General features: G+C 33.6%; 1 protein-coding gene across 4 annotated transcripts in view; it reads right to left on the bottom strand.

The window, feature by feature from the left end:
* The window catches only part of LOC130648961 (WD repeat-containing protein 7-like), a 54,920-nt gene extending 30,970 nt beyond the window's left edge, over positions 1–23,950 (bottom strand). Inside the window, exons 1-7 of one of the 4 annotated variants that reach the window (XM_057455112.1) lie at positions 23,727–23,950; positions 21,048–21,157; positions 16,953–17,031; positions 7,438–7,533; positions 2,915–2,993; positions 1,151–1,224; positions 78–194 (exon numbers count right to left, since the gene is read on the bottom strand). In XM_057455112.1, the coding sequence (XP_057311095.1) occupies positions 78–194; positions 1,151–1,224; positions 2,915–2,993; positions 7,438–7,533; positions 16,953–17,031; positions 21,048–21,157; positions 23,727–23,897 (726 nt within the window). In that variant the 5' untranslated portion in view covers positions 23,898–23,950. Of the gene's footprint in view, positions 1–77; positions 195–1,150; positions 1,225–2,914; positions 2,994–3,810; positions 4,497–4,761; positions 5,322–7,437; positions 7,534–16,952; positions 17,032–21,047; positions 21,158–23,726 lie in introns of those variants that run through there. The other 3 variants (XM_057455113.1, XM_057455114.1, XM_057455115.1) reach the window with 3 other exon arrangements.
* Between the last annotated feature and the right edge of the window lie 1,091 nt (positions 23,951–25,041).

Here is a 25,041-nt window from a genome sequence, read left to right as displayed (position 1 = left end):
CGTTTTAACACATTTAATTTGTACAGTTACATCTGTGTTATGTGTTATATAGCATCTTTTAATTTACATGATTATACCTGCCAGGCCTGAGTGCTAATAATAAGTACAGTTCTTTGTGTAAACGGGTTTGTACACATTACTTTTGCCTTCATGCAGTCTAGCGTTTTTGATTCTTCCTCATATATTGTCTCATTCTAAATTAATTCGCATTTTATCTTAATAAGAACATTCGTCAAATCCTCTTTCTCAAAGTACTTACATCCAATAAACACCCTTTCCAAAAGGTCAGAAGTCTTATAAACTCATCTCTCTCCCTCTGTTATAGCTTTTTAATCCTTGTTTTTTTGCTAAACAGCTCTCAAAATAAGGGCTGTAGGTGTTTAATTAAGGCGTGAGTATACGAAAGTTGTGACATTTTAAAATGCTTTTAATTCACCAATTATTTATTATTACATTTTTTTCCACAATTAACCTACAATCGTTGGACAAATCATTATAACTCATGAAATAAAAAAAAATCGTTTTTGTATCAAACATTCATCTCCACACTAAGCGTGCTCTTCACCTCAGAGCTTCTATAGTTTTGTTAAAGAGGTTTAAAACGTAGGAGTACTCTCTTAAAAACATTCTGTGAAAAAGAGCTTTAAAGTTTTTTACAGAAATCTTTTACTTCTGCATAAAAAATTGGTCACTATAGTAACGAGTATTAGATAACAGGTGTTTTGAAAAAAAAATTTATGCTACATGTGTTCACTCACATATCTGAGTAGCAAAAATTGATACCCAAGATGATTATGTGGGAACAAATAATCGATCTTTATCACATATCAAAAAGTAATTTTTAAATTTGTTTAAAAAAATGTAACTTTAATACATTTAAAAAAAACATTTTTGTACCATTAGAAAGACTAGACTTTTCTCTATCTAATCATTTAAAAATTTTTTTGAAAAAAAATTAATTTTTTCCCTATACTCACACCTTAAAGATGTATGTATGTTCTATGTTGCTCTGGAAAAAAATAACGTTATGCCTAATGCATAGTAGAATAATACGATAATAATACTTTCAACTCTGCATTGCAAACAGCATTTAGTACACAAAAAAAAGAATACGCAATAATAAGTGAAAGGCCAGTAAAAGACTACTCACTTTACTCTCAAAAATTGGTTTTAAAGTCCACACTTTCAAACAGCTGGACACTGTTATGCCAATAAGCATCTCCTCTGTATAAGAAAGGATGTCATAAAGTAAATATTCCTATAAATTTATTTTCAATGGAAATTAAAATATTCTTAAGGATTCAAACACAAACTTTCCAACTTGCTAAAGTTGTAACATACAACATTTTATTAAGGGAAAAAAGTGTAATGTCTTAACAGTTTCTATCCTTATTTTGTGAAAGTTGTAATATTGAAGTAAAAATTTTCTGAAAGTTTGTGAAATCAGGTGAAAGATAATAGATATTTTGACACTTGTCCATTTACGAAGGATTGTGTGTTGTTGTTTTCGATCCAATAAAGAAATGCAAATTTTGGTTTAACATCCCCAGCAAAAAAAACTGTTTTCATTTTATAAATAGTTACGCAATACAGCCATGGATCCCACTCTCAAAGAAGAAAGATCAGAAGAAGCCTTTTCTTATAATTTGCTTTAAATTTTTCACATGAATTTTGAAACAATATTTATAGTAGGTCTAGCTACGCCGAGAATCATCAGACAGTTTGTAACATAACGCAAACGTAGAGTTGTGGTTACGGATAAATTTTCTGCGTCCTATTTATTTGTTTTTTATGTTTCCCCAGGTGAAGCATGCTTTTGGCTAGTTTTAATTGTTGCTCTATTTCTTTATTGTTTAGAGTTGTTTAGAAAGAGACATTTGTTTTTTTATTTGATCGAAGTGTTTGTGATATTCTTGTTGTTAAAAACTTAAATTCACACAGGGTTTCAGCCTCTTGTAACCTACTAAACAAGGCATTTCCTGCAGATCTTCAGCATTAGTATATTTCCAAGATTTTTATAAAAATTAAAGTAATTTGCAAATTTAATTCATTGTCTGCCTTTCACAGGCAAAGTGTATGCGTTCGTTTTCCTGTGATGTTGCAGAAAAATGCATGCCTCAAGTTAATTATACACATTAAACATTGCAATGTAAATAAAAGTAATTTAACATCAATATCTTAATACCGAATTAATAAAGCCATTACAATGCACTTATAACTTTAAAGCCAAATAACTTGTTAACAAGGTGGTGATATCAGTCACTTTTCACCGTGTGGGTAACTAGGACAACCTAGGACCAAATTGCAAAATTTTAATGGATCTACCTGTATTTATATAAACAGCAGAAAAAAACTAATAATCCAATCCTCAGAAAAGTTCGAAAATCTGTATTTCTGAACCGTTTTTACTCATTTTGTCTAAAATGCGCAATTATTGGTACTTAATCACATTTGAGGGTCAATTGTTCTCTAACTTGTCCATACCAGACACCTAAAGAAAAATCCCTGTAGATGTCCGCTATAGGTTTTTAACACTACATCATAAGTAACTGTGTCACGGGGTAATAGGTGAAGATTTATTCCGAGACAAGTAAGTTAAAACTAAACATGTTAAAGTTATTTGAGAGAACTCTTTGTAAATCGATAAATCATAACAAAAGGTCATAAAAGTCAAAAATTTCACTTTACTTTAATTGTGTAATTACCTTGCATTTTCGTGAAAAAAAATTGCCTTGATTTAGACTAATGGCAAATTTAGGTTAATTTAAAGGAAAATCTTCATATATTCGTAATAAAATATGTTTTAACTGTAGTTCTATTATTTCCTAGAAAAGATCCGTTGTTTTCAGTTGTCCAGTATATAGCATGTATAGCAAGTACTCTATAGGAGGTTTGACTAAAAAATAATTTTTACCTTGTTTTCTGACAGGTCGAAGCGTACAAATTGATGATATCCAGTTAGGATCAAGTCTTGATTTTAACGTATAAAGTATCTAGAGTTAAGGATGTTACTATTAGTGCTAAAGCATACAAGAAAAGGAAAGTGAGTATAAAAAAGAGTAAGAAAACAAAAAATTAAAAACCATTAAAAATTTGTTAAAAACGGATTTGGTTTAAAAGAAAGCAAAGAATTGGGCAAGGGAAGACTGGTTTATAAATCACGCGTCATTGTTAAATATCTTTTGCCATTGTGCTAATGATTGTTTTTCAACTTAGAACGACATAGTTTATATTCAGAGATTTACAGAGATTTATTTGAAAAAAGAACAGATTCTAGGAAGAACATTCTACGGCAATGTTTTTAGCCATGCCCAGGATGTGACAGAGATGAATGATTCAAATTAAGGTTTCAAAGGTTGTGACTTATGTCCTTACATCTTAAGCTGCTGTTACTGGAACTTGTTAGCTATTAACCAGAACTTTGTAAATCAAAGAAATAAAATTTAATTATGGAAAGTCAAATGCTTTTAAATACATTAATAAAATATTTAATGTGGCAGTGATCCTGCTGTAGCTGTCCAAATGGCTGCATTATTCACTTAATGTTTTAAATTTCTTTAATTATTTCTTAAGAATAAGGACTGTAAGATCGAAATGATGTTGACTTATTAGGGACCGTCGCCAAATTTTGGATACATTTTAGTCGTTTATCTCTGAATGATTCTATGGTTATTTGATTGCAATAAACGTCTATTTAATTTATTTAGACTTCAAAGTGTGTATCATAGTAAAATATGTTGATATGGAGATGTATGTATCATCATTATTTTTATTTTGGACGATAATATAAAAAAAATTACTGGAAAATACCTTTCTTGTTCTTTTTTTCGTAAAGGCTGTTTCAGGAACAGAACAGAATCCAAAATTGTCTGCTGGTAATTTCCACTTGATATTGTTGTGCACATTTTAACACAGAAAGTGATCACACTTTTCGCAATTCTCACAAAATCAAATATTCTGATTGGCTAAATAATTTTCTACCTGTTGTTTCCACACAAAACACAAATAAAAAGTTAAAAACAAAATTCCACTCACATGATGCAAACATTATAGCATGCTTAGAAGCTTTTCTGTTCCTGCCTGTTCTGCGGAAAATTTTTCTGAAGTGGAAAATAGCCTTAAGAATAGCTTAACCAACGATTTTTTATAACCTTTTCTAGAAATATTGTTCATTTAATACTGATGTTGATGTACATTTTTGACACCGAGAATAACTTGATTTGGTTATGGAGTGCTGAAAATGAATCTACTTCAGAGAAAGAAAAAGAAGATAAGGATTTAGTTTCCATTGTAATAGTAAATTTAACTTTTTAAGCTGTATTTCTGGATATGGAGTGCTGAAAATGAATCTACTTCAGAGGAAGAAAAAGGAGATAAGGATTTAGTTTCCATTGTAATAGTAAATTTAACTTTTAAATAAATTTAACCTATTCACATATATAAAACCGATATGTTTACGTAAAGGAAAATAGGATTTTAAAATGTTAAAACTAAACGTTTAATTCAATGAATTTTTGAAACAATTTATATTTCAGAAGATTTTATTTTTCACCATCTTCGATATTTTCCCATTTTTAGCTGCAAATATTTGAGGATAAAGAAAAACCTATCCCTTGGCATAATGCCTGCAAACCAAGGCACTGTGATTATAGGATCGTTGCAGGACCAGTAATCGTGGAACTTCAGCAAATCAACAACTCCCATTGCAAGAACTTTTCCCAAGAATGCTTTCATTTCAGGCATGGAAACATCATTACTTACAGGTTTATTCTGATCTCTAGATTGATGATAATACAGATTTGATTGGTCAACTATTGTTTGCAGAAGCTCCTCAGGGAAAAGCAATTGAAAAAATTCTAAAGGAGTTGAAGCAAAATGAGTTTCGCGTGTCGGACCAACTGATTCGAGAAATAGTTCATCAGCATTAGGGTTTGTGTACTCAATTTCTGGTCTCAAATCAACTTGATCAATTCCATTTTGGTTCTCTGCTCTACTTCGTCCACGATTAGCACCACCTCCACAACCAGCACCGCGTCCACGACCAATGCCCCATCTACGACCAGCACTGCGTCCTTTGCGCACTCTGCTAGCCCCTACTGGGTTCACATCACCCTGCCTTGGTGCACCCTGTACATCTCCAGGCTCATCATCTGAAAGATCAGAAGTACCTGTTTCTGAAGCAGATTGATTTTCGCTTTCAGAATCTGTTGTGGTTGACAACAGTGGTGATGGCGTATTCCGGCGGAGAGGAACTATGGTAGCAGACTCGCAGCAGGGCAATTCCACTTCAGCCTCTTCCACCTGAAGAGAATGAAAAGGATCTTATAACTTCATAAAAACAAAAGTACATCACCAAAATCGCATTCCTTAGAGCATGGGAATTTTATACATTTTTTAGGGTACTACCTACTCACCGGTGAGCCATTTGTTGCTTCAATCTCCTCTTCATCAACAAAATCAACAACTGAAACTCTAAAGCAGGGTTCTATTTCTTCTTCAGACTCTTCTTCTTATATTAGTTCATCCATGTATTCATCGTCAGAGTTCAAAATAAAGTCTACAGCTTCAGCTAAATTATAACTCTTCTTCCTGTCCGCCATCTTAAATTTCAATGATTTCTGGAAGCTAATACTAAGTACACAAATTTGTAAACCCCTAATAAAAAGCCGTGAAAAGCATTGATAGGCGTCCTACTACCCTGCACATAGCTTTTTCCGCTTCAAAATGAAGGAAACGGCCGTAACATGAAGTAATGTTTCATATGGTCGTTAAAGACCACAATAGTACCCACAGAACTAAATTAAAAAAAATTCTTTTTTCAATTCGAAACAAAAAAATCATGCACACCTGTTGCTAATATATTAAATTTTTCTTTTTAATTGCTCAGCTATGTGACTATATCCTGTTCAATATTTTTTACCAAAAACAATCACTTGTACAGGGATCCGTGTTGAATTTACTTTCTTTTTTTAAAAAGTTTGGAAAGAACCTTTTTTAATATTACGGTGAAGGCATATTGGTTTTGGCTACAAAAGTCATTTTATAAATGGATGAAAGTCATTGATTAGAGCGCAGCCTTAAATCATGCATAATAAGGTCACATAGTACAAAAAGGACAGGAGCTAGGTTAAATTTTTTTAATGAAGGTTGTAATTGTGCGTGAGGCAGCAAGAAAAAGTTGTTTAAAAAGCAATATCTGAAGGTTAAAGGTGGTGTTCATATAAAAACCAAATTGTACTATCGAGTAGTGAAAAAAAGTCCAGGAAGATGTACGTCTGGTACATCTTCCTGGACTACTGTGGTTTTGCAATTACAACCGGGTGCATGCGTGACAGACCAGAAAGAAAATTAAGCTGAATTTCCATTGACCACTGGAACGAAACGGTTTGAAAAGAACATCATTCTGAGATTTGATTAGCTGTTCTGTGTGCGCTGAAACAGATGTCACGAAAATGCGAAAAGGAGCCTAAGTGATGGAGAGAACTAATTAATTAATTTATGTTATTTACCATGCCATTCTTACTGAAATTAAAACAGGGAGAATATTCTGAAAAGGTTGAAAGACGCAGGTATAATAATGCCTTTGAACCTAGTGCGTCTTTGATTTACTTGATCTGTTAATCTACTATCTGAATAGATTCAGAATGGACTGAAGTTCCTGTTTGTTTTTTATCTAGTAAATCGGTTTCCATGTTCAGATAGTGAGTTTTTTGAGGTTTTCTAAAATCGGGAATAACCCCTTGGATTACTTTATATTTAAGCTTCAGAAGATCCAGCCTAGCAAAACTTATAACTACTTTGTAGAGAAAGAAAAGATTAGCACAATGAAAAGTTTGTGATACCATTTGTCAGATGCTTTACCAAACGTCAAGTTTTAAAATCTCGTTGCTTGTAAAATCGCAAGCAAAATTAAACTATTAACTTCCCAACAACGCGCCAATGGAAGTGAATCCTTTGCTTATCTAAAATTAATATGGTTTTCAAGATGTAGTACATATCCTGAGAGGAGCCAATTGTTCCCATATTAAGTGCAAGTAGGCCTCAAACTCTACTTTTTTTTTATAATAGTGATTTGTTTCTTTTTTGATAATTGTATGCTATGTTTTTGTGTGCTTTACGTCTTAGCGTAGCGTACCTGTGATATCTAGGAATATCGATTTAAAGGCAGATCTGTAAATATATATTAAAAAAATCAATCACATATTTTGGTAAGTTTTTTTTTAATTGTATTCTTTATTAACAAAGCATATATGAAGTGTGCTTTTATAAAAGATTGCAGAATAATCCCCACAAGATTTTGCCTTTTATTTACAGAAGGTGAAGATGAATTGAAAACTACCACAACTCTGTTGAAGTAGAAATTGTAGGTCTTCTGTAGCTTTTTACACTTCAAATTTTCTTAACAGACTGCTTTTTTTACCAGAACAAAACACCTACTTGCAATGAAAGTGAATCAAGAATATGAACATCTGAATATAACCCATGTAAAGCAAGTCTCCATTCTTTCAAACTTCCACGAGATATCTGAATTGACTGCAAATAAATAATAAATAATATTTAAAACAAAACATGGACAGATGAAATAACACAGATCTTTCGACACTTAAAATTAGCTAAAAATTAAAGTGGCTGTGACAATATAAAGCAGATGTAACAGTACACACGGCATAACTTGTGAACATAGACTTTAAAATTCACCACAATTATTTAGACCCAATTCTGTCCAGGTCCCTCCCCCCACATCTGTTTTTTTTTGTAATAACTCCTTTTTGCTCAGCTGCATGGTTATAATACTTTCTGAGATTTAATACGAGACACCTGCATGCCACATTTTTAAGGCCCATACCTCTCAGAGCTGTAGATATTGGCTATTACTAAAACTACTTCTAAACATTTTTATGAAATCCTTATAATCTGAAAACTATAATAACATTTGTTAGGATTATTATACTTCCAAGTTGAAACTTACAAAACAACTTCATTTCATAAAGGGGAATCATTCAGTAAATTATGGACACATGATTAATTTGATTTCCCCTTTTTTATGAACTTTACCTGTAAATGAGAGAAAAATCTGATTTTTGGGCAATTTTTGGCATTTTCTCATGTTAACTATGTAAAAACAGAAAAGATGTTAAATATCTTTATTTTAACTATTATTGGTATTTTGGAGAAACTTCAAGCTTCTACTGACGCCACAGAAAAAGTGCTGAAATAAGCTAAAATTTGTTGCTCCTATTGTGTTTCTTTCATGACGTACTGTAAGTGCACCAAGTGAGTCAATTTGGAATAGTTTATCAAAAGTTACTGAGGGGGAGCACCAGCTGACTCTCACTGTAATGGGATGCATTAAAGCAGTGTTCTACAAAATGCTTTAAATTACTTTGACAGTTCTTTTCTATTGTTTTTTTCAATTTGTATATCAGCTACTTTTTTATCGATGGATATCGATGGATCCTTGCATTTTTTAGGTTTTTTACATATAACAACTTGTGAGGTTGAAGAGTATTTCTATCATACTTAGTATGGCAGGTTAAAGATCCATAAATTTCACATACTTGTTAATCGTTTGGGTACAGAATTAAATTTTAACGTTTTCCAGTTTTTGGTACATCAATTTTTTTAAATGTAAAAAACTCATATAAATACTCTAAATACCTCCATAAAACTATATATATTTTGAAATTTAGATGTTTTTGTATAAGAAATTTTTCCATTTCTTTTCTTCTTATAACCACACACTACACAACACTTTCTTTAAGGGTGTTTGCTTTCTGGAAAATGTTTGCCTAGCAGCCTTGCTGCATTGGCAGTTGGACATCTCCCGGGCATTCTGTAAACGTCACATTCTGCTTTTACGTCAAGCAGCGGCTGCACAAGATGATGAACGAGCTCAAGGCGAAACTTTTTATGTGACTGGTATTTGGCTTCTTTCTCAGGATAGTTAAGGTGTAGAGAATCATGGCATTGATTACTGACAGCTCAAACACCCTGATGAAAATTTTCTTCCACCATTTGATGGTTTTGCGGCAAAACGTATAGCTCGCTAAATATTGGTCGCACCGGTCAACGCCATTCATGTAATTATTATACTGAATTACTATCTCCGGCTTGGTGATGCCATCTCCTGCTCTCCTTTGTACAACTGATTCACATGTTACGTGAATGGTAGAAAGACAATATACATTTAGTTTGTCTTTCCAGTGGACAGCGATCAAATTTACCGATCATAGATAGGCTGATACACCTCATTCCAGGTTAGCTTGTTGAAATTCTGGCGGAAAGCGCCCGCGATCTCGTCCGATCGTTCTGCAGGCATATGTGTTTCTTGCCTCAAGATCCTGAAAAAGCTTCACGGTTGAGTAAAAGTTATCAAAGTATAAATGGTGATTTAGGTCAAGAAAAGGATCCATAAGGTCAAAAACCACCCTGTGCGCAAGACCCTTCTCTTGACCGCCTTCTGCTTTCCCTTTATATATTTGAAATTTCAAACAATACCCGGTTACTGCCTCACACAGCACCCACAATTTGATACCAAATTTCTTTGGTTTTTTGGACATGTATTAAATAAAGCTTATTCTGAACCTGGTTTTAATCATTTGTTCATCAACAGATAAACACTGCCCAGGTTTATATTACTTCAAAAAATTGTTGTTTGCTATCTCCGACAAACAGCCGACTTTGTAAAGCTTGAATGCTGGGTCGTCTCGGGCTGGTTCTTTTGTTCTGTCTACAGGTGCAAATATTTGAGGATAAAGAAAAACCTATCCCTTGGCATAATGCCTGCAAACCAAGGCACTGTGATTATAGGATCGTTGCAGGACCAGTAATCGTGAAACTTCAGCAAATCAACAATTCCCATTGCAAGAACTTTTCCCAAGAATGCTTTCATTTCAGGCATGGAAACATCATTACTTACAGGTTTATTCTGATCTCTAGATTGATGATAATACAGATTTGATTGGTCAACTATTGTTTGCAGAAGCACCTCAGGGAAAAGCAATTGAAAAAATTCTAAAGGAGTTGAAGCAAAATGAGTTTCGCGTGTCGGACCAACTGATTCGAGAAATAGTTCATCAGCATTAGGGTTTGTGTACTCAATTTCTGGTCTCAAATCAACTTGATCAATTCCATTTTGGTTCTCTGCTCTACTTCGTCCACGATTAGCAGCACCTCCACAACCAGCACCGCGTCCACGACCAATGCCCCATCTACGACCAGCACTGCGTCCTTTGCGCACTCTGCTAGCCCCTACTGGGTTCACATCACCCTGCCTTGGTGCACCCTGTACATCTCCAGGCTCATCATCTGAAAGATCAGAAGTGCCTGTTTCTGAAGCAGATTGATTTTCGCTTTCAGAATCTGTTGTGGTTGACAACAGTGGCAGACTCGCAGCAGGGCAATTCCACTTCAGCCTCTTCCACCTGAAGAGAATGAAAAGGATCTTATAACTTCATAAAAACAAAAGTACATCACCAAAATCGCATTCCTTAGAGCATGGGAATTTTATACATTTTTTAGGGTACTACCTACTCACCGGTGAGCCATTTGTTGCTTCAATCTCCTCTTCATCAACAAAATCAACAACTGAAACTCTAAAGCAGGGTTCTATTTCTTCTTCAGACTCTTCTTCTTATATTAGTTCATCCATGTATTCATCGTCAGAGTTCAAAATAAAGTCTACAGCTTCAGCTAAATTATAACTCTTCTTCCTGTCCGCCATCTTAAATTTCAATGATTTCTGGAAGCTAATACTAAGTACACAAATTTGTAAACCCCTAATAAAAAGCCGTGAAAAGCATTGATAGGCGTCCTACTACCCTGCACATAGCTTTTTCTGCTTCAAAATGAAGGAAACGGCCGTAACATGAAGTAATGTTTCATATGGTCGTTAAAGACCACAATAGTACCCACAGAACTAAATTAAAAAAAATTCTTTTTTCAATTCGAAACAAAAAAATCATGCACACCTGTTGCTAATGTATTAAATTTTTCTTTTTAATTGCTCAGCTATGTGACTATATCCTGTTCAATATTTTTTACCAAAAACAATCACTTGTACAGGGATCCGTGTTGAATTTACTTTCTTTTTTTAAAAAGTTTGGAAAGAATCTTTTTTAATATTACGGTGAAGGCATATTGGTTTTGGCTACAAAAGTCATTTTATAAATGGATGAAAGTCATTGATTAGAGCGCAGCCTTAAATCATGCATAATAAGGTCACATAGTACAAAAAGGACAGGAGCTAGGTTAAATTTTTTTAATGAAGGTTGTAATTGTGCGTGAGGCAGCAAGAAAAAGTTGTTTAAAAAGCAATATCTGAAGATTAAAGGTGGTGTTTATATAAAAACCAAATTGTACTATCGAGTAGTGAAAAAAAGTCCAGGAAGATGTACGTCTGGTACATCTTCCTGGACTACTGTGGTTTTGCAATTACACAAAGAAATATAAGTCATAAATGTTAAATTTTACATAAGTTACAATGCCACGAGATGGACCTGTTACACAAGGCTTTTTTGACAGAATATTGATAAAATCTGTCTCTGAATAGTAATTCACAACTGTGGATTGATCACATATAACCCAAAAACATTCTGACGTTTAAAATCAATGGTATATACTCGATAGGCAGATTGAACAAATTAGGAGTTCAAAAGTAGATTATGTACAAAGTTTGACTTTTGATTGCAACAAATACTCATTGATTAATTTTAAAAACTGAATAAAAACCCTCACAATTTAACTTGGCAATTAAACGGCTGAGGTAAATTCAAAGGAAAATCTCAGCATAACAAATCTACACATCAAATCAGAAAAGAAATATTGTCTTTGTTAAATATTTCAACACACATGCTAGGTTCTTGTGTTCGGAGTTCTTAAGTTTCAAAGGTCCTACTTGCGTCCAACATGAAAAAATAGGAATAGCTCAGCCTGAAAAAAAAGCCTCGTATTTGCTGAGAGGAAATTTTGATTTTTGTCTCTAATTTTTTGCCAAGGTGCTTTTTGCTAAATTGCAAGGGCTGAAATGATTTTAAAAGGTTTTGTGTTCAGAGGAATCCAGTTCTTCAAATTGATTCACCTTTAATTCTTGAAGGCCTTTGGTTGACAGATTGAAAGTACACCAATTTAAGTATTTTTGACGAGAATCAAAAGAGTCCTGAGTTCCCTAGACCCAAGATTTTATTTACAAAATATAGAGAAAGTTATCACTGAATACTTCTTTTTTTAAATAAATCAATCAATACACACATGCACGAAAACGAGGCAATATATAGAGGCATTGTATGTGACATGCATGGGTGTATTGATTGATTTATTAGCTTTTCGTTCTACAAAACTGCAACATGCTTGTATAAACGGTAACATCGATTGTGTTTTACAATCAAGAAAAGGGGATATTACAAAGCTAAAAAATAACACTGTGCTTCGAACAAAACATATCGAAATTATTTAAAATTATTATTTGTTATTTTTAAAAACATGAATTCCGCATTTTTAAAATACAAAATTCGTATTTTTAAAAATCGAAAATTCATATTTTTGAAAATATAAAATACGCACTTCTATTGTTTTGAAAATATGCTTTTAAATGAGAAGTGATTTTCCTAGAGAGCATCACTATTGTTAATCGACAAGTTTACCGTTGCAAGGTCAAAACACTAATTTAATGTCCATATTTAATTTAATGAAGCCATTTGAGGGCAAATAACTTGGAAAGGAGGTGGTGATGTCAGAAATATAAACCTATACATTATTTTGACCAGTCTTTCAAACTACAAACAATGGAGGCAACAGGTAATTTTGAAAATTTTTTGTATTGACAGCTCCTTGCTGCTGTCATTTGAAATTGAGTGACAGTTCTCTTTGTTATTGTTCTCCCGCCTAAGTGGATTTTCCCACAGGACTTATTGACTAGTAATTTGACCATTAAATGTCTTCAAAAATCAGTGTGAATGTGTGAAAAGCACGTGTTACAAAGTGACTTGGAAATGATTTGAACTGAACTAAGACAAATTGAACTGAAAGGAATTAAAACAGTGTTGCAACAAATTAATTTTGGGTTTTTTGAATTGATTGGGAAACGAAAGCCAAACAAGAAGACCTGCGGCGTAAAGATTTCCGCCATGATGAACAATAAAAACAAAATAGGAACAACGGCAAGGCTGAAAATTTACTTCTTTTCTCTTTTTCTCTGAGAAACAACTTGGAAAATATCTTTAAAGGTGGCAGCAATTTTTTTTTTTACAAAATCAGTTATGAAAGGTTATTTTCAGACTACATATTCTTTTTTTTTCTTTTATAACACACTTGTCACGATTTTATAGCTATAATACATTATCTTTCACCAAAAATATTCAGCCTCAACAATTCCTCTTTAAATTTAAATTCATGAATAATTAATTACTTCTGCTGAATATAGCTTTAGTCTACTGCTTGCAAAATTGTACAGAAGGAAATGACAAAATTATTAAAGGGAAACGTTAATAACATCAAAGATGGCGCATTATAAGACGATCTTCATTATGCTACACTACACAAGCTTTAACTTTCGATTATGAATTTTAAAATAAAGTAATGTTCATTGGATAATAAAACAATTTGTTGCACTGTTAGGATTCTTATTGCCTTAAAACTCATTGTAGCCTCGTTCTCAGAAAAAAATCTGTCAAAACGAGGATTTAGGGTTCAGCCTGGATAAGTTTCAGGCGTCCATCCTAGCTGCGCTGTCTCTATCTATCTCTCTATCTTTCTATCTATCTCCTCAGGCGATTTTAAAGGTACTGTCCAGTAAACATATAATAATAAAAAAGTAGCCTGAATTGAATTGCACTTTTCTTATTTGTTGATTTGCAGATATCCGTTGGAGTGGCTGATGCTCAAATGCAGACAGCAACGTGCGATGATGAAATGAAAAAATCTGACGCGACATTACAAGTTAAATTCCTTGAGGAATCTGAATCATTTTTTGTAATATACAAAACTATCAACTGTTATTGTCATATCGTGCATATATCATACTCCAGAAAAACCGACCAGCGAAAGAAGAAAGTATAGAAAATACAAACGCATTAAATAAATTGTGTTTTTTGTACCTTTATACTTTATCGACAATTATAAACCTCGTTCCCAATACCCATATTCTATTACCTAAGCTACCTCAATTAGCGAACAAAAAGAAATACTTGGTTCAAGGTTATTCATAGCGGTACTTTTCATACCGTAATGCTTCGAATACACGCCCATTAAACGCCCCCAGAAAAAAGATTAAACCACACGTGGATTAAAATTGTTTAAATAACACTTGGGGCATGAAGAATAAACCCCAGTAAATTCGGACCTGCTATGGTTTCCAATTCTTTTGTCAAATGAAGAAATTATATACAATTAAATCCATGATAAAATGCCTGTTCCGTCTGTAAGTGCAGTTTTGCAGGCTTGATTCATCCGTGCTCCGTCGGCGTTCACCTCCACATTAATTAAGAACCGCATGACCGGATTTCTTGGTAAGACCTGGTTACCAACGATGAAGGGCCAGGCAAAAGAGATTCATGTCTACGTAGTTCTTTTAACTAAGTCAGGAGTCGGTGAATTAGCTGGGATGGTCAGGTTGGCTATGAATAGATTTGCTCGTGGATGAAAAGGACCAGGACTATTCGATAATTCTAAGATCTAAAAGTGTCCAACCAAGCCGGAAATCTATCAACGTTTTGTCCGACGAAAGTTCTAAACAAGCTAAGGACATGTCCGACCAAACTGGAAATGTGGCAGGCATTTTGTCTGACGAGACTCCAAATATTATTTCGAGGCCTGCCATCACAGGCTATAAAATGGGATTTTATAGGTTGATTTTTAAAACTCAATATTTATTTTTCAGGCGTGCGATTACGCGTGTGCCACGGCGTACGCGTGCGATCGCACGTCTCTCCTGAAAAAGACTGTTGTTTTTAATTTACAATCAAATATTCCTGTCCTCAACTTCATTTTTCCGAGAAAAATCAATTTCAGGTATTTCTTCACCTCCTTTGAAGCCAGTATACACCCCATTCGTACTTGGATATTCTTTACGTATCTTAGACACGACACAAGATGGTATAACCCGACGAACGACTTTTCCAAAGTGGTTATGAACAAACCAACAGAACTGGCGATATGCCGCATATCGATAAGATCTAAAAATATCATCCTCAAATAAGATTGGAAATACTATGACAACAGAAATTCAAGAGTGCTAGCGACATACTTGTTTGAAACTTCGTCTTTTTTTTTAAATCCACAGCTTTCCCGATCGTGGAGAGCGACTAATGCTGTCCACAAAGTGTTCTTTAAAATTACAACCGCGTTGAAATCTTCGCGCTCTGTTTAGTATGCTCTGTTATACATTTCTTATCTTAAACACAATAGAAACCTTGTACCCAGGCGCTCATTTATAATACAACCAGTAGAAAAATGTGAGGTCAAATTATTAGGTACCGTAGCTGGAAGTATTTTATAGTGTCCACCTCGTTACAGCACAAACACTCAACAGCTGAAGGCATCCTCTTGCACTTTTCACATAAGCACCACTCAGTGACATCGATCTGTGTGTGCGAGAAGCAGCGAGTGATTCTGGTGCGTCTGGTTCAACGTCATTATAAGAGGGAATTTGTTGTTTGTTATTGGGTCGTTCTGGCTCAAACTGAAATCCAATTATGTTTACATTTCTGCTTGTGAAAATGATTGATAAACGTAAAAGAATTCTGTTGGGAATATCATTAACTTTTTTTCTTTATTTTTCTTTCAGCGCCAGTCTCTACACGGGGGTAGCCCAAAGAATAAGTCATTGCATAAATTGCGCATATTAATGTTTTTACCCAGTCCTTTCCCGCATTCAAGTTCAGTAAAGATGGCGATTAAAAATGGCATGGTCAAGTAAACAAATTCAGTTTAAATTTATCATCATCATCATCATCATTCTCGGCTTAACGTCCGTTTTCCATGCTAGCATGGGTTGGACGGGGTATATTAATGACCCTCTTCCAATCTGATCTAGACTGTGTTAGATCTAAACTCAACTTCCTCTCTATCAAGTCTGTCCTTATAACCTCCTGCCAAGTCTTTCTCGGTCTGCCTCTGGGCTTTGCCCCAGGAACTATCAAGTCTCTACACTTTCTTACCCAATTATCCTCCTCCATTCTTTCCAAGTGCCCCAGCCAATTCAATCTTCTTATCTGGATAACATCTTTAATTCTACAGAGACTTAGCCTGCTTCTTAGCTCATCTGAACTCTTTCTGTCTGTCAGACTGGCATTACACATCCACCTAACCATTCTCATATCATTCCTTTCTAAACGGTCAAGATCTTCCTGCTTCACTGCCCATGTCTCACTACCGTACAACATAACATAACATATGGAAGACAATTTTGGTTGTATTTAAATACTTTTTTCTTTACTTTTGTGCCGAGATGTAACTAATATCAAGTTTTATTTTTTTACCGGACAGTACCTTTAAAGATTCCGCCTTTGCTGGCGGAAATCAACAATTTTGGAAACAAATACAACACAATTTTCAATTCAACAAGCGATTTAAAAATATTTTGAAGCGATTTGAGACTATTTTGAAAGTATATTTTTGGCAATTTTTTTTTAAATTCGTTTTAAAATCGTATAGAGATGGTTTCAAATAAAATATTATACGAATTGAAACAATTATTTTTAAAACAATCACTAAAACCCTAGTGTAATTGTTTATGTCTGCACTAAGGCCTGAAGATATAATGGTACACATACAAATTATTCAATTTCATTGTACTTATGCTATACCTTGTGTGTATAAGATTCTATACACACCACATAGTAATACCCGTTCTGCACTTCGACTGGTATTTGTATACTTTAGTATAGTTGTTTATGCAGCACTGTATTGTTGTAAAATTGGTAACTATGACATTGCAAATCAATCTAAACACTTACGTATAATGCAGTATGAGATCCAGGTATGACATTCATTTGTAGACACAGTCCATCTTCAATATCCCACAAACAAAGTTCGCTAAGTAATAAAAAAAAATCTTATAAAATCAGAGAAGAGCCTTTAAGTTTAGTTTTTGCACAAGGCTGTGTGGATCTGGTGAAATTCAAAACAAAGATTTTCTATTAATCGATGCTAACTGGATTTTTAAGTAGGACCTAACAAATCAACTCAATTGTACTTATGTGGAGATAAATCTGTATTGACAATGTACAAAATTTGTAGATTTTTCTAACGTATTTATCTTAAAACGTAACATTTTATAGTAAACCCAGCATGTTTTATTCAATTTGCTACGTCATTAAACATACATAGGTATTTTTAGGCATCGTACATATCTCAAAAATTACTACCTTATTCCAGGAAATGAACAAGACACTAAATTAACGATCACAAATTTTAACATAAAGGAAATTAACATAAAAGCCTATAACAACTTTAATTAACAAAAAATAAAAATTCAACTCAACTGATTTACAAAAATATAAGTACTATTAATAGATTCATGGGGAGAGGTTTACAAACTTTAAAATGCCTAAAGAATTTAAAACATTTTTGACAACAATGTTAATGTGAGTCACATTGTTAATAAACTTTTACAAACTGATTTACCTTACTTCTACTGTTGCAAGATAAAGATCAAACAACCCTAAAATCTAACTTCTTAAAAATTATAATAATAAGCCAAAGAGCAGCTAAAAAAGATTTTTAGTGATCCTTCAAATTTTATGACTGGTCAAGGTGGTGATGATATTTAAATTGAGAAGACAGAAGACATTTGAGCTACCTACAGACAAAATAAAACTCAAAGTCGATTTAGAGATAACAGAAGAACATATACCCAAAGATTTGCAGATGGAAATAGAAGATTGAACCAATTAGATAGAAAGGGTGAGCCTAGTAGATGTGCTATCTGTGGATCAGTTTTTTACTGGGCAAAGTTATGCTCAGATACACGTCAGGGACAGGAAAACAAAACAAAACAAGCACCAGATGAAGTTCAGGTAACCCTTATTGAAGAATGCTTGACAAATCTTGTTGGAGAAACTTTAAGCATGGCGATACTTGACTCTGGGTGTACCAAAACAGTTTGTGGCAAAGAATGGTTGCAATGTTATCTGAACATATTGAACGATGAAGAGTTAAAGTTTGTGATTGAAAGAAAAAGTGCAACAATATTCAGTGACATCTGTTAAAATGTCACTTTACCTACGATAATTGCTGGACGAAGCGTGATGTTATCCACAGATGTGGTGCAGATACTATTACCCCTATTGCTAATCAAGGAAGCTATGAAAAAGGCAAACACTAGAATAGACTTTGCCAATGATAAAATAATTATCTCTAACACAGATATACCAGTTTCTTTCAGTTCTTGTGGTCATTACTGTATTCCAATAGGAAGAGTTGGAAAGTTCAAAGAAGTCAAACTTCATCGACAGTTTAGTCATCCTAATAGTTCAAGACTAAAACAGTTGCCGATAGATGCAAATATTAATGATGCTGAGATCTTTTATCATCTTGATGAGCTTGAGAATTCCTGCCGAATTTGTTTGAAATTCAAAAAGCCAAAGCCAACCCCAACTGTAGGTTTTCCAATGGCAAGACGATTCAATGAAACAGTAGCATTAGATCTGAAAGAATTGTTAGATTCGCCAAAGGTTTGGTTCTTGCATATACTTGACCATTTTACTCGCTACAGTACTTCGTGCGTCATCAAAACAAAAAGGAAAGAAGAAATAATAATTAAACGAATCTTTCAAATATGGATTTCCATATTTGGTTCTGCTGAAAAATTTCTTGTCAATAATGGCGGAGAATTTGCAAATGAGGATTTTGTATTGATGTGTGAAAATGCCAACATCAGAATATGCACAACTGCTGCAGAAAGCCCTTGGAGCAACGGTTTGGTGGAAAGACATAATGCTATTCTTGGTTATAATGTTAGCAAGATGATGGAAGATAAAGTCACAGTCGATTTGGACATGTGAGCGGCAAAAATTCCCTGAAAAATGTCAATGGCTACAGTCCGAACCAACTTGTTTTTGGATTCAACCCAAATCTTCCGAACTGTGATAATGCGAAGTTACCAGCTTTAGAAGGAAAGACTTCCAGTGAGATTGTTGCAACAAATCTAAATGCTATGAACGCTGCACGGAAGGCGTTCATAAGTGAATCAGCGGAAAAGGTTAGAAGAGCATTAAGGCATCAAACAAGAACGTCAGGTGATGATAGATTTGAAACTGGGGACAACGTATTTTATAAAAGAAACACAAGCAATGCCTGGAAAGGCCCAGGTAGTGTCATAGGACAAGATGGCAAACAGGTTTTAATAAAACATGGCAGTTCGTATGTCTGTGTGACCCTTGTCATGTCCAAAGAGACACAGGTTTTTCTCTGATAGATGCTACTCCCATAAAAAGTTGCAGAAGTAAACCAATAATATCTTTAACCGACACCGATAATCCTGTGAATGAAGAAATAGTAGGTGATGGGGATAGTGATGACAGTACTAAAAATTCTGATATTGATTTGCAAAACTTCGAAAGTGATGAACCAGAAAGAAGGGATGCCATTAGAAAGGAGAGACAAGTTGCATCAGATGAAATTAATGGCATAAATAATCTAACCAGTAGCATAAGGCGACTTTCCTTAGATGTAACAAACAGTGACACACAAGACCAAAAGTGGTTTGATGGTTCTGTTAAACCCAAAGCTAAGTCATTTGCAAAGTGTAAGTTCAAGGACTGTGATACAGTTAAAGATATGGAAATTATATCAAGAGGTGGTAAATCAACTGGAAAATAAAAATCCTATTAGAATATACGAGATGTAGATAGTAATTCATTTTCATGTGTTGATTGGGAGGAAATTTAAAGTTGGCAGCCAATAAACACAAAAGAGGTACTTCTTACACATGTAAAATTTGCAGATTCAGACATCTTGGATGCTAAAATTTGACGAATTGGAAAAATGAAAAAAGAACAAGGTTTATGAAAATGTTGAAAACCATGGACAAAAGGCGTTGTCTTTGAGATGGGTCGTGACTGAGAAAATTCTGAATGGGAAGAAAAAGATGAAAGGCAGATTAGTTGCACAGGGCTTTGAGGAGAGAGAAAATGACATTTTAAAAGACTTCCCAACTTGGTCGAAGGAAAGTTTGCATTTGACACTCAGCCTCATTGCTTACAATAATTGGAGATGCAATTCTATTGATATCAAATCTTCATTTTTACAAGGAAAGGAAATTGAAAGAACCGTTTACCTGAAACCTCCAAAAGAAGCTGATAATTGAAATTCTTTGTGGAAGCTTAAGAAATGCATTTATGGGTTGGTGGATGCTTCTCGCTGTTGGTATTTGCGTGCAAAAGAAGAGCTCATAAATCTTAATGTCTCGGTGAGCAGGAGTGATCCTGCAATATTTTACTGGCATCATAGTCAACAATTATCAGAAATAATGGCCACACATGTTGATGACTTTTTGTTGGGGCGGGAATAAGGATTTCATCGAAAATGTCACATATTTCACCTTTTAACAAAGAAAATTATTTGATGACTTTTTGGTTCATTTTTCCCCCGACATTTAGTTCCTCACAACTTATTGCTACTTCTCTTATTGTTATTTTTTTTGTTGAAACAGAGGAGCTGGAAAAGAAGTTCGTAACTTGTCCACCGTAAAAAAGTAAGCATGCACAATAAGAACTGAAAACAAAAATAAAATGTCCAGACAATGTGATCATCGAGCACTTTGTGTGTGGTGATTGCAGGTTCAGGAACTTTGTTTTGGTTATAAATCCATTGCTGGTGAGAAGAAAAATGGAAAATAAACTATAAAATCATACAAATATGTCATACCATTACAGTGTTTAAATATGCTGGAAATCGCCAACCTGAACTCCTGAAATCGCAAATTTCCCCTTGTGTGCCTACCATGGGCTGCACTCGGGAGACACTGAACTAGTACAAATATAACATGTGCAAAGTATTTTTTATATCATAATTCGAACCCTGACACATAAGCAAAAATTGGATCATACCCATTTTCAGCAAGGCTAATAACATTTGGCCTTTCCAAGGAAACATCGAGTGCACAAGCCACAGACATCACTTTACAGCCATGAGCAAAAAGCAAATTTCTTGGGATTACCTATAAAAAGTATGCTTATTAATATTTGTGTTATTTAAATTTGTGTGTATTTACTTTGTGATGCATAATTTGTGAAAAGTTTCACTAACTTTCACCTGACCAAATTTTGCTACATTTGTAAAGATCATGTTAACAAGGCTATAATTTTAATTTAAAGGATATAAAAGTCTGAGGCTTTAAGGATACTGTAAAGGAAAAAAACTCACTTGATGAGTATTCTCAGAAAAACCCTTATAATTTATCAATATTAAATAACAATATTAAAAGTGAACTTTTTAATGGTGAAATTATTTTTTTATAAAATAGGATAGAAATGCGACTTTTTTTTCCAAAAACACAATCCTAATCATTTGTCTTCCAGCAGAACGTGCTAAAAAGATCAAATATAGGTGTAAATGTTTATGTTTCTCACTTTGGGAATAAACTGTGATATGAGAATATTTTGTAACAATAACGTAATCACAACCAACGTTGTAAAAAACGATACCATTGAATTTCTTGTATCGCTTTTTTTTAATGATTGTTTTTATCCGATCAATTAAAATCACTTTTTTCACTTTCATTAATGCTTTTTTGGGAAAAAGTTTTTTTTACAAGCAAGCAACACTAACAACATCAAGCTACATAAAATATTAAAAAATGTCTACTTATCGTCATAAAGCTTCTGCCCCTTCAAAAAAGAGGAAAAAAATTAGAAGAAAGTGTTTTAACAAGCGAAGATTGAAAATAAAAAATAATAAGCAAATTGAACAAAAGTGTAAGTCGAAAGAAAATAATGGATGTTTTATCCAGCGATAGCGAATACGACTCAGACATTAATGTTATCATATCATTTTCTTTAATCTCTATTCAATCAGATTTTGTAACATTTTTTCCTTTTCCTTTTTTGTTTATTTTTACTTTGCCATCTTTCTTGTGAATATGTTGTACAGAAGTTGTTAAAAACACCTGTAGCGACCATTTAACTATACGAAAGTGATGATATTTTTAAAAACCTTTCAAGCTTTTTTTCGCATGTTCATTTTTTGTGTTAGTACTGCTAGCCTTTTCATATTCATTTACAAAACTATAAAAGCTACAAGGTGGAGGGTGAGCAGCTTTTAAAGACATGTTATATCTAAAAACGATTTTAAATTTAATTCGTAACTGTGAACAGATCTCGAGTTATGAAGTATTTTTAAGCGAATTATGGTTTGTAATTCGATAAAAAAAGTTAATGGAAAATATCTTCAAAACGGAAAATAATTACACTATAGTTTTCAGATCGTTTTTAGATCAATGTGTTGTGATTACAAAACAGTGAACATCAATCATGAAAAACTAAAAGTTTTGTAAATGGAAATGCATTAGTAAAGGAGATGTAATTTTTTTGGCGTCTTTTAACGTCTCAAATTTTATTTCATTTCCAATGATTTTCATATTATCTTTTAGGCAACTTTATAAACTTTCAGAAAATATTAAACAACAATTACAACTTTCACGTAATTTTATTAGAAGCTATTTTAAAACATCACTTTTTCCTTACTCACACCTTAATGGAAGACATACTTGATAACATTATTTTTGTGAGATGTTGATTTTACAAAAAGAAAATATAATTAAATAAACACACACCATTTTCTTTTCACCGTACGTTTTAAAATTGCTGCTTTTTCCGAACGCGTGGTCGCAGACTTCTCGTTTTTGCACGATTTCATTCAGGTAGGTGTCAAGAAAATGTGTAAACTGAGTGTGCAGAAAAATGATAGAAGTGCGAACTTTGTCTTTATGCTGAATGTGCGTGCATGCGTTCAGAATTATTAAGACAGAAGTCAGGGTTACAATTATGTTCTTCCTATTCATAGATTTTATACCGACTTGCTGATGACTTCATCGAATGTGTATTTTCACCAACAACATCAAACCACGACCCTTTACACATACCAGATAATCTTTTTTTAGTAGGCAAAGCTAAATTTTGAGTGTTACTTCTTTCACGCTTTCTCGAAGAACGGAAAGGGTTACTTTTATAACTATATTTTTACATTATTTCAATTTAATATTCAGATTTCCAATAGCATAGCACATAACCTTTTAAATACACAGATTTTCATATGTCGATTTGTTAAATGATTTTGTTTGCTATTTTTTAAACAGATGATTACGTTATTGCTAAGACAATTATGTACATCAGCTGGCTTAAAATTTTCACTATTTTAGATCTCATATGCATATTCCCTTAACTTTATTTTTTTTCTATAATTTTTTATACGACAACATTTATATATACATATCGATGGCGAAAGTAAACTATCTAAAAAATATATTTATGCATATTTTTATATGGGAGTTTCATATCATGCATAACTTTCACTAAAAATAAGCTCAATTCATTTTGCACATATTTTGTCTAAGGTGTGAGTTTTTTCAAAAAAAAGATATGCTTCAAATATTTTCATAGAATATAAAATATGTCTTTCGAAAAACAATTTTTTTTTTCTATATGTCATGATTTTGTTGCAAAAAACCTAAAAATAAATTGTTTCCTTTACAGTAACCTTAAATACACCTAACTACAACAAATTCATACTTTCAATCCACCTTCACTTTTGTGTCGTAAATCCCATAAACCAATTTGTCCTTGCACAGTGCCAGTAACAATTGTCTTTTGGTCAAAAGTACATGTAATTACAGATATTGTATGCGCTGGAGGCTTCTTCCCCCACAATACCAGTGGAACAATACTAGTTGAGTTGCTCATTGTACATTATACTGAAACGTTAAAGTAGGATATAAAGTTGTAATGACAAAATAATGAATTCAATATATTAATTTTCCCGGTTCCTCAGTAAACACACATCATAATGTAGAGAACATTGTCTTATAAAATAAATTTATACAACATCCTTCGCATTGGAGCGCAATTGTATATTTGGGGCATGGATTGGGATGCCAGGCAATAAGATTAAACAATAACAGGCAGGACAGATACATGTGCAGATGCAAAAACAGTACTAACCCCAGCATAGGCACTTTGAATGTCTACCACGGCATATCTCATTATTCTCTTCGTCATAATGCACTTTAATGGTATGACACACTCACAATGACATGTACATCTTGGCTGTACTGCAATTGTGAATGTCTCCCACGGCATTACTTCCTCATATCTCATTATTCTCTTCTATTCTTCAAATAAATAATAATAATATTATAAATAAATAATAGCATACAGTAATAATATCAAGTAATGATATAATCAACAGGCCACATACGTGTATCTGTCCAAATTTTTGGCTGACTTAGGAAGCCCGACATCCCGAAATTGTCCCCAAATTGGCACAGGCAAAATCTAAGTATCTTTAGAAAAACTAAGTTTCCATATAATCAACAACAATATACACATAAAGAGCAACACAACTACACAATGTTAATTGTTATAATTTTTATACAAAACATATATCACACAACTTGGGCACGTCTTTTAGGTTAGCCATGTTTGAACACCAATTCTTAAGAACTCTGTATGGGAGATGTATATATCGACGGTAACAATCACTGGACCATCTTCCTATAATCTTAATTGCGGAATCTGGTATACCACAGGACGTTGCTGCCAACGCCCCACCAATTCTAAAACTATGTGTATTAAGGTCAAGGCTGTCTGTAACACTAATTTTTAAAAAAGCACAAGACAAACCAGGGACTAGTATGGGTACCCCTGTACACAAGATACTGGGAGAACGCTGCCACTGGGCACATGCTACCGCCAATTCAACCAAAATGAATTTTAAATGTTTTCCGAAAGGGGTCAGTCTTGGAGCTTCTAATTGTCATGGTAAGGGTACCATTACATGAATAGAGGCTGAAATCAGATGGAGATAGGTGAATTTTTGAATCAAATG

This window comes from Hydractinia symbiolongicarpus, chromosome 7 (genome assembly GCF_029227915.1).
Source record: "Hydractinia symbiolongicarpus strain clone_291-10 chromosome 7, HSymV2.1, whole genome shotgun sequence".
Classification (NCBI taxonomy): domain Eukaryota; kingdom Metazoa; phylum Cnidaria; class Hydrozoa; order Anthoathecata; family Hydractiniidae; genus Hydractinia; species Hydractinia symbiolongicarpus.
The sequence above is the reverse complement of the archived record's forward strand: the minus strand, read 5'-3'. Positions and strand labels throughout refer to the sequence as shown.